This window comes from Narcine bancroftii, chromosome 8 (assembly GCF_036971445.1).
Source record: "Narcine bancroftii isolate sNarBan1 chromosome 8, sNarBan1.hap1, whole genome shotgun sequence".
NCBI lineage: Eukaryota > Metazoa > Chordata > Chondrichthyes > Torpediniformes > Narcinidae > Narcine > Narcine bancroftii.
Genome location: NC_091476.1, coordinates 174,325,439 through 174,335,231, shown reverse-complemented (window position 1 = coordinate 174,335,231; position 9,793 = coordinate 174,325,439). Strand labels below are relative to the sequence as shown.

General features: G+C 47.2%; 1 protein-coding gene across 1 annotated transcript; it reads right to left on the bottom strand.

The window, feature by feature from the left end:
- Positions 1–355: 355 nt before the first annotated feature.
- Positions 356–8,078, bottom strand: LOC138741593 (U7 snRNA-associated Sm-like protein LSm10). The gene is made up of 2 exons (XM_069895900.1): positions 7,833–8,078; positions 356–5,441 (listed from the first exon to the last, which is right to left on the bottom strand). The coding sequence occupies exon 2, from the start codon at positions 5,358–5,360 to the stop codon at positions 4,995–4,997; it is 366 nt and encodes a 121-aa protein (XP_069752001.1). The 5' UTR covers positions 5,361–5,441; positions 7,833–8,078; the 3' UTR covers positions 356–4,994.
- Between the last annotated feature and the right edge of the window lie 1,715 nt (positions 8,079–9,793).

The following is a 9,793-nucleotide window of genomic DNA, read 5'->3' as shown; positions in this document are numbered from 1 at the left end:
ACTCAAAAAAGGAAAAAAAATCTAAAATCTATTTGTTATGGTAGATTAAATGCTTCAATGTTGAATTTTATTCATGTATCAAGTGAATTTAATTACAACTGTGTAAACAAGAGAAGATATGACATTATGATGCATGAGTGATGAAAGTTAACGATATAAATAGCAGGCATCTCATAGGAAGGATATTAATTATGTGCAAGAGGTAAATCATAGAATTCTGTGGACACCGTGGGTGAAGTAAAAACACATAATGCTGGAGAAAATCAGCAGGTCAAACAGTGTCCTTTATGTAGCCAAGGCAGATACATAACCACGTTTCCATCATCAAAGTGATTTTCCAAAATGAACTCTGCACTCTTGGTAAACATCTGGCTTTATTTTCATCTACAGTTTTGGCTACATCAGTCAGCAGTCCACAATGGTCTTGATTCAGTTACTTAACGAACCGCTGAATTTACATATGACATTAATACTACAGTAAAAATCCTAAAATCTGAACTGTTTGGGGATTGGGTTTGGTCTGGATTTTCCAGATTCTCAGGCAATACTTTTAAAATTCAAATTTAAGGAGAATAAAGAAGAGAAGAACAGGTACCCAAGACGCATTTATCATAGGTCTAGATGACTACCTCTACCGTTGTGAAATGCTTCAAGCTTCTGGTGATGGAATACAATCAAAGCACACCTCCCAGAGACGCTGGACCCATTTCAATGTGCCTATAGAAGAAACTGTTCCACAGATGATGCTATAGCTTTGTCCCTTCACTCCAACCTGTCCCATCTAGAGAATGACACCTCATACTCCAGGCTGCAATTCATTGGCATCAGCGAGACATTTAATGTGATCATTCCCCAGAGGCTGGTAGACAAGCTGTCCTTGCTGGGACTCAACACCTCTCTCTGCAACTGGATCCTGGACTTCCTAACAGAAAGACCACAGTGTGTCTGGGGTCAGCAGCAGAACGTCAAGTACCAGCGCTCCTCAGAGCTAGGTGCTTCTGATCACACGACTGACCCACAACTGCATCACTAGATCCAGCTCCAACAGTGTTATCGTTTGCAGATGACAACAGTCGTTGGCCTCATCAGCAACATCGATGAGTTGTACTACAAAGAGATAGAAAATATCACGAAATGGAGTCACGTTCCTGTAATCAACAGAGCACAGCAGCCCTGCAGTTCTCTCTGGTTCAGATGCAGTCTCAGGTCATCCAGTGATCCTACATTTGAGAGTAGAATTGTCAGGAGCGCAGGCCTGAAAGGGGTTAACTCTCAGTCTAACCTCGATGCTGGCCCATTTTCCACACCTGCCTTTCAGCAGTGCTTCCAATGGCCTCCCATGTGTCTTCCGCAATCTGCTCCACAGTTTGCAGCAGTCTATGTTCCCTGCGTCAGTAGGTTTAAACTGCACAGCGTCTTACCATTCGATCCACTAAATTGTTATGTCACCAAAGACTTGCAAGTGTACCATGGAGAGCATTCTGACATTGCATCACTGAATGGAGGTGCCAATGCATAGGACAGGAAAAGACTAGAGTGTCATGAACGAGGTCAGCGCCATCATGGCCATCAGTCATCACTCCATTGAGGACATCTGCAAGAGGTGGTGCCTTAAGAAAGCAGCCTCTATCCTCAAGGAAACTCACCACCCAGGCCATGCCCTCTTCACACTGTTACCATCAGGAAGGAGGTATAGGAGCCTGAAGACCAACACCCAATGGTCGGTACAAAACAGCTTCTTCCCCTTCACCATCAAATTTCTGAACAATGAACCACAGACACTACCCCACTTTCTCTTTGCACTAATTTAAAAAAAAATGATTTCTAGCAATATTTGCACTGTGTAATGCTGCAACAAAAGAACAAATTTTGTGACATGTTCATGACAGGAGATTCTGGTGATAATTTGGCTGTAATAATAAAGCAGGAGAGCTCCATAAAACACCAAGATTAATGTACTGTGAGTAAATGAGGTCTGCAGATGCTGGGGTCTCATACAGTACACAAAACCACTGGAGGAGCTCAGAAGGTCCTGCAGCATCTAGAGAGAAAGCAAAAATGTCGACTGGTTATTGCTTTTCCTAGGATGCTGCAGGATCTGCTGAGTTTCTCCACTTTTGTGTATTGATTGTCGAATGCAATCACAGGTCTGCTTCAGCTGTTGGAAGCTACTTGAGATTTTGAGTTCAGTGTATTGCATATTATTCTGGAACAGCCTCCAAGTGATTCCAAGAACAACTAATTAATTTTGAAATAATTCACAGTACAAAACAACCTGTTGAAGGAACTCAGCGAGTTGAGCAGCATTAGTGGGAGAAAATTGTCAATATTTGGGTCAGAGTCCTTCATCAAGACTGTCTTTCTCCTACCTTTCAGATGCCAAAGATTATTAACTTCACCAACTCTTCCATTCCCATAAACGGTCTTCAGCTTCACTTTCCTCAGGCCCCATCTCTCTCCCAGTCCCAACCCTTGCTGTGTTCACTCTCCCTTTTAATCTTCACCTCTCTGATCCCGATCAACCATCCGCAGAGTCCTTCATCCTGCTATGCCATTTGAATGGATTCTGAGCTCGACATTACATTGAATTCTGATACTCCCTCTGTGCCAATTCCTTTGGCTTGATGCCTTCAGCCTAAACTTGGACCATCACCCATCTACCTGGACACCCTCTCTAGATACAGTATATTTATTAGTAACTGTTGACAATGCCATTGAACCTCTTTTCCTACTCCTCATTAGTGCTTTAATTAAACGACCTGGCTTTGAACTTGCAGCATTGCTTTGACAAAGAATCAACCCACATTTCACCTTTGGTTGTTTAGTTTCCACTGACACAGAAATGACTCAGAGCTGAGTCCTCTACTTTGACCATGGCCCACATTCCAGCAGACTCCACTGTCTTTCAACAGGATTGATGAGTAAATGATAGGACCCATAGGGATACTGAGGGATCGTGGGGTGCCAGTCCATAGGTCCCTGAGAGGAGCAAAACAAGTGGACAGGGTAGCATTGAAGTTATACAGCACACTTGCCCTCATCGGTCCATGCTGCAGTCGTATCTACCCATGGTGAGGTAACACTAGGGGTATTGTGTGTAGTTCTACTCATTACATCACAGGAAGGATGTGGAAATTTTGGAGAGGATACAGCAGAGGGTGCCTGGGATGTTGTCTGGATTAGACAAGGTTGGATGAACTTGAATTATTTGCTCTGCAGCATCGGAGGCTAAGAGGGCAACATAATAGAAGTTTATAAAATTATGAGAGGCATGGAGCCTTCTTCCAAGGGTGTAAATGTCAATTACTAGAGAGCATAGACTTAAACTGAGAGGGAGAAAGTTTAAACAAGATGTCTGGGGCAATTTAAAAAAAAAACTGAGAATGGTAGCTGTCTGGTATGTGTCGCCAGGGGAAGTGGAGGAAGCAGATATGGCAGCAAATGACGAACAAGAGGGATGTAAACAAGCCACTCTCAGTAAAACCAAAGCTGGAGAAACTTATCAGGTCCAACACTGCACTTTATATAGCAAAGATAAAGAACCAATGCCCTTAATCAAGGTAGTAATAGCCATTTTCAACCTTTTTTCAGCTGTGCTCCCCACCATCCCGCACTCTGCTCAAGGTTTATAGGTCCCCTTTCCTGTGAACGTCAGGTTTTGGTTTCTTCTCTCTTACCCACTACATAAGAAACATATTTATGTGTGGTGGAAGAAAACAAGGGTTTTACTTAAATGTGCTGTGGCCCCCAGGGGGACCCTAGGACTCTGATGAGAATGCCTGATGTAAACCATGTACAGAAGATGAGATTTGTTAGACTGGCATCATGTTGGGTGACTGAAGGACCTGAACCTATGCTGAACTGTTCTATTGTTCAGCTGTCAGCATGATCATTGGATGCAGAAGTGAAATGATTGACGGGTATTAAATATAAAACTGCAAGTGCCTGCAACAACCATAGATATTTAAAGACAACATTGGTACTGGGTTGTTGATTACAATTTTTTTTTACATGAATATCTACGCTGTCTCATCACATAGGAGCTCTTGCCAGTGTACTTTACCTTGTGGAGAAGGTGGTGATAAGTATTTGTTGAATCATTTATAGAGGAGTAATTTGAAATGGTGAATTAAGGGAAGTACACTTCACTACAGTGAAATGCGTCAACAGTGATGTGATTCTACAGGAGGGTAAACTGGGGTAAGTGCCAAATTATGCCAGAACACTGAGCACTGATTTTTTCCCACTGCTGAACTCTATAGGCCGCATGTGGTACACGTGCACAAAGAATCAAGCTCACTTGAGCAATGGCAGTAGAGAAAGGAACCGCCTGCGTGACAGCACTGCTCAACTTGCAGGTGCTTCAGGAAATCCCATCGTCATCTTTCAATTATTTGTTAGGAAATTCATGCAGTTGCACACTGTCAGAATGAAAAGGTACAATAGTGATTTATAGTTCATCAGAGAGATCCCCAAAAACATAATGTGGAACAAATAATTTTGGATTGATATCACCAAGTGTAGCAAAAACCCATCACATTGCAATGACCCAGAGTGAAAATGATATTCTTGGTACTGAGTTATGAATGTCATTGAGGACTTCAGGCCAGGTTCTTCCAATTATGTCCACATGAATCACAAAACCACATTGGTGTTTCAATTTAACGTATCATTCAGAAAAGGCTGGAGTCAGCAAAGCAGTTTTCTTTCAGTTTTGCTTTGGAAAGCAAAACGTGATGGAATTTTAACCAATAGTTTCCACATTCACGTTTGAAGATACTGCCAACTGAACTGATTTGGGAACGTAGGTGGTGCTCACCCATGTCACTACACACCAGTGTTGATTCCAATCCCCCATCCTGTGCCTCACAATCCTGATTTTTCACCCTGATATACCTCTCACCCCTGATCCCCTTTCCTTACATGTCAATCTTCATCCCCTTTTCCCCTAGTGCACCTCAAACCATAAACCCAATTCTACTTCTCTGGGATCATTATTTTCTTGATGGAAATTCTTTTCTTCCACGATCTTTCCCCCCAAAATTTCGTATGCGGTGAATTTTCTGCAGTTGACATTGGATGGTCTCAGTGATGTTGATCTCATCTGGAATGTGAATATAACGTACATTTCTTCCAGTGACAAAAAAGTCATCCAGTTGCAAGACCTTGCCTCCCCTGTCAGTGTACGACACTTCAGAAAGACGGACATTCATAAATGCATCAACGTTAACAATTTGTCCCCTCACAGAGCTCTCATCTCTTAGCTCCACTGTTGTAACATAGCCATGCATTCCCTGAAGAAGGATGATGAGGCTGTTCTCTGAAATTGTTCGCTCTTTAATGGAGTGGCTCACCGACATGATGCTCAATCAGTGCAATCACCTTAAGGAAGGTGAGAAATCAAGCCTGATGACCACACTGTGACAGAGCAGCTTTGGAATCTGAAAGGAAAATACAAGTAGATCATGAAATACAAACACAGCTGAAAGGTAATGGTCTTTAGCAACCAGAAATAAGACCATAAGATACAGAAGCAGGCCATTTGACCCATCAAGTCTGCTCCACCATTCCATCATGAATTGACCCATTCTCTCACTCAGCCTCACTGCCCTGCCTTCTCCCCTAACTTTTGACACCCCGACCATTCATATACCTGTTCTCTGCCTCAAATATACACAATAATTTGGCCTCCACTGCCACCCATTGTAGCAAATTCCAGAGGTTCATAACTCTGGCTAAAGTAATTCCTCCACACCTCGGTTTTAATGGGAGCCCTTAAATACTGATTTGTCCCCTCTTGTCCTAGACTCCCCTACCAAGGGAAACTACTTTGCCTCATCTACTCTGTCCTGGTCTTTCATCATTCAAAATGCTTCTATGAGGTGCCCCCTCATTCTTCTGAACTCCAAGGAGTCCAGTTCAAGAGCGGTCAAACATTCCTCATATGCTAATCCCTTCATTCTAGGAATAATTCTTGTGAATCTTCTCTAATGCATCTCCAATGCGAGCACATCCTTTCTTAAATAAGGAGCCCCAAAATTGTGCTCCATACTCCGTGAGGTCTCATAAAGCCTCAACATCCCATCCTGCTCTTGGATCTTATTCCTCTCAATATGAATGCTAACATTGCATTTAAACTTCTTCACAACACTCAACCTTGGGTTCATCTTTAGGGTATCCTGCATGAAGACTTCCAAGTCCCTTCGCACCTTCATATCCTGCATGAAGAATTCCAAGTCCCTTCGCACCTTTGTATCCTGCATGAAGACTTCCAAGTCCCTTCGCACCTTTGTATCTTGCATGAAGACTTCCAAGTCCCTTCGCACCTTCGTAACCTGCATGAAGACTTCCAAGTCCCTTCGCACCTCCAAATTTTGAATTTTCTCTTCATCCGTATAATAGTCGGCCCTTTTATTCCTTTTTCCAAATTTCACGACTGGACATTTTCCAACATCGTATTTCATTTGCCACTTCTTTGCCTGTTCTCCTCATCTCAATCTCTCTGCAGCCTCTCTATTTCTTCCACACTACCTGTCCCTCCACCTATCTTTGTATCGTCGGCATTGATTCCGCAATCAAATCATTTACAGCATAAAAAGTGGCCTGTGCTGGGCAGTGTACCACGAGGGGGTTGAAGACTCAGGGGGAGCAGCGTTCCAGCACAGGGCACCAGAAACAGGGAGAACACCTCTGTGGACGAAGAGAATTTTAGAGATGACCTTTTCAGGGCAGCGGACTGGTGAAGGGCTCAGTGGCTGAAGGACGCACACAGCTGTGGGAGACTGGCTTATTAAAACCAGGTATCGGAACTGGGATTTGAGAGGGTGCTGAGGACAAGGCGGTTCCCAAAGGGCCTCGGGCGCTGAAGGCTTCCTAATGGTGTCAGAGGGTTGAATCTGGAGCTCGCTTTGCCAGATGGTTTGAATTGGAGTCTGTGCAGCTGCAAAGGCTGTGGGAGCGCTGGAGGCGAATCCACGTCCACTCGGCGCCTCTGAAGGGACTCTCTGCTTCTCTTTCTGCTATTGTCAGGGGCACCGGGCAATGCTCATGGTGATTCGTCATTTGCCTTACAGGAGGTAAAAGTTGAATTAGATCTTCGTCTATTGCATTTTTAAAGTATTATCATGTGACAATAAAAAGATCCTTTCAGCTGCAAAGGTCATTAAGCACACATCCAAACTTCCTAGGAGCTAGGAGAAAGCAACAAAAAAAAAATGACAGATGCTGGAAACGCTCATCAGGACAGGCAGCAGATCTGTGGAAAGAGGAGCAGGTCGACTCCAGAAAACCCTTGGTTTTGCAGAGGCGGTTGCAGATGCCGGGCCATGGGGGGGGGGTGGGGGGTGGGGGGGGGGTGGGTGGGGGGTGGGGGGGGTGGTGTAACTCAGAGAGCAGGAGGTTCTTGATGAGCCAGGGCATCAAAGGTCATGGGGAAATAGGCCAGCTCATGATTGATTGGTGGGAAAGATGGGATGGGTTGAATGGCCTGTTTTGGCTCTGCCCTGGTCACCTGGCCTGAGGTGTGTGTTTTATCGGAAGCTCATGCCTCATTTGTTTGAGGCCTCCAAGTAGTGAGAGGGAGCCTTTCTCGCCCCAGGCCCCAGGCCCCAGGCCCCAGGCCCCAGGCCCCAGGCCCCAGGCCCCAGGCCCCAGGCCCCAGGCCCCAGGCCCCAGGCCCCAGGCCCCAGGCCCCAGGCCCCAGGCCCCAGGCCCCAGGCCCCAGGCCCCAGGCCCCAGGCCCCAGGCCGGCAGCGATGCGGACAGCCCGCCACCCCCCACCCTCCCCTCCCCCAACCCCGGCCGCCAACTCCGCTGTCGGAAAGTTAACTTACTGGTCAACGAGCGCCCGACTCGTCGGCCATCGGCAGCAGGGCCCCTCCAGCCTGGGTTCCGGCGCGATGGGAGGCGGAGGCTGCCGACTGAGCGCTGGCGGCGGTGGGAGGGCTGCACCTCTCCCGCCTCTCACCGTCAGGCCGCCTTCCCTCGGAGGGAGAGGCAGGTGGACGCTCCTCCTGGTTGGGGTCGTCCCGCAGCGGCAAGGCCCGCCCAGCCTTGGCCAAACGCGTTGACGTTGCCGATGGGAGGGAGGGAGGGAGGGGGGAGGGTGCATTCCCCCCCCCACCCTTCCTCAGGCCCCCCCCCCACCCTTCCTCAGGCCCCCCCCCCACCCTTCCTCAGGCCCCCCCCCCACCCTTCCTCAGGCCGCCCCCCCCACCCTTCCTCAGGCCCCCCCCCCACCCTTCCTCAGGCCCCCCCCTCACCCTTCCTCAGGCCGCCCCCCCCACCCTTCCTCAGGCCCCCCCCCCACCCTTCCTCAGGCCCCCCCCCACCCTTCCTCAGGCCCCCCCCCCACCCTTCCTCAGGCCCCCCCCCACCCTTCCTCAGGCCCCCCCCTCACCCTTCCTCAGGCCCCCCCCTCACCCTTCCTCAGGCCCCCCCCACCCTTCCTCAGGCCCCCCCCCCACCCTTCCTCAGACCCCCCCCCCCACCCTTCCTCAGACCCCGACCCTCTCCCAGTCCCTTTTAATCTTCACCTCTCTGATCCCGATCAACCATCCGCAGAGTCCTTCATCCTGCTATGCCATTTGAATGGATTCTGAGCTCGACATTACATTGAATTCTGATACTCCCTCTGTGCCAATTCCTTTGGCTTGATGCCTTCAGCCTAAACTTGGACCATCACCCATCTACCTGGACACCCTCTCTAGATACAGTATATTTATTAGTAACTGTTGACAATGCCATTGAACCTCTTTTCCTACTCCTCATTAGTGCTTTAATTAAACGACCTGGCTTTGAACTTGCAGCATTGCTTTGACAAAGAATCAACCCACATTTCACCTTTGGTTGTTTAGTTTCCACTGACACAGAAATGACTCAGAGCTGAGTCCTCTACTTTGACCATGGCCCACATTCCAGCAGACTCCACTGTCTTTCAACAGGATTGATGAGTAAATGATAGGACCCATAGGGATACTGAGGGATCATGGGGTGCCAGTCCATAGGTCCCTGAGAGGAGCAAAACAAGTGGACAGGGTAGCATTGAAGTTATACAGCACACTTGCCCTCATCGGTCCATGCGCTGAATAGGAATGCTGCAGTCGTTTCGACCCATGGGGAGGTAACACTAGGGGTGTGTCGCCCTGCTCATTTATCACAGGAAGGATGTGGAAATTTTGGGGAGGATACAGCAGAGGGTGCCTGGGATGTTGTCTGGATTAGACAAGGTTGGACGAACTTGAATGTTTTAAAGGAGATTATATTTAAAATGCCAGAGCTCTGCTCAAGCCAGACCATCCAGGCTCCCAGTGCCTTTGTAAAGACAATGGAAACTGCTTTGCAGAAGGACTTCACAAGTAGGAGTTCATTGAACCTGCTGTGGAGTAATGGATTATTGTTTTGGAAAGTAACAGATGTCTCAGTGCAGTTTGCTGTTCTAAGGTCATGTGGTTTTCTTATAGAGAAAACCTGTTTGGTCGGTCTCTCTCGCAGAGAGAACTGATTTCTGCAGCATGGGAAGCTGGCAGCTTGTTTGAAACCCAATTTTGAAGACAGGTTGCGAGTTCTGAGTTCAGCCTGTTCAAACCCCTTGTGGTCCACACAAGAGGATATGGCTGAAATAATGTTTTGCCTGAAATAAGGGAAACAGAAAAGGAACTCCATGGTGACCTGAAAGAAAGAGGCTATCATCTGGAAAACCCTGATGGGGCAAGTTTCTTCGGCAAGACACTGAAGTGGCTAATTGGAAGGAATCAGTTCATGTCCAATGAGCAACAAATCTCTCTCTGAAAAC

Coding starts and splice junctions, on each gene's coding strand:
- LOC138741593 (XM_069895900.1), bottom strand. CDS start 5,360: ATGTCGGTGAGCCACTCCATTAAAGAGCGAACAATTTCAGAGAACAGC.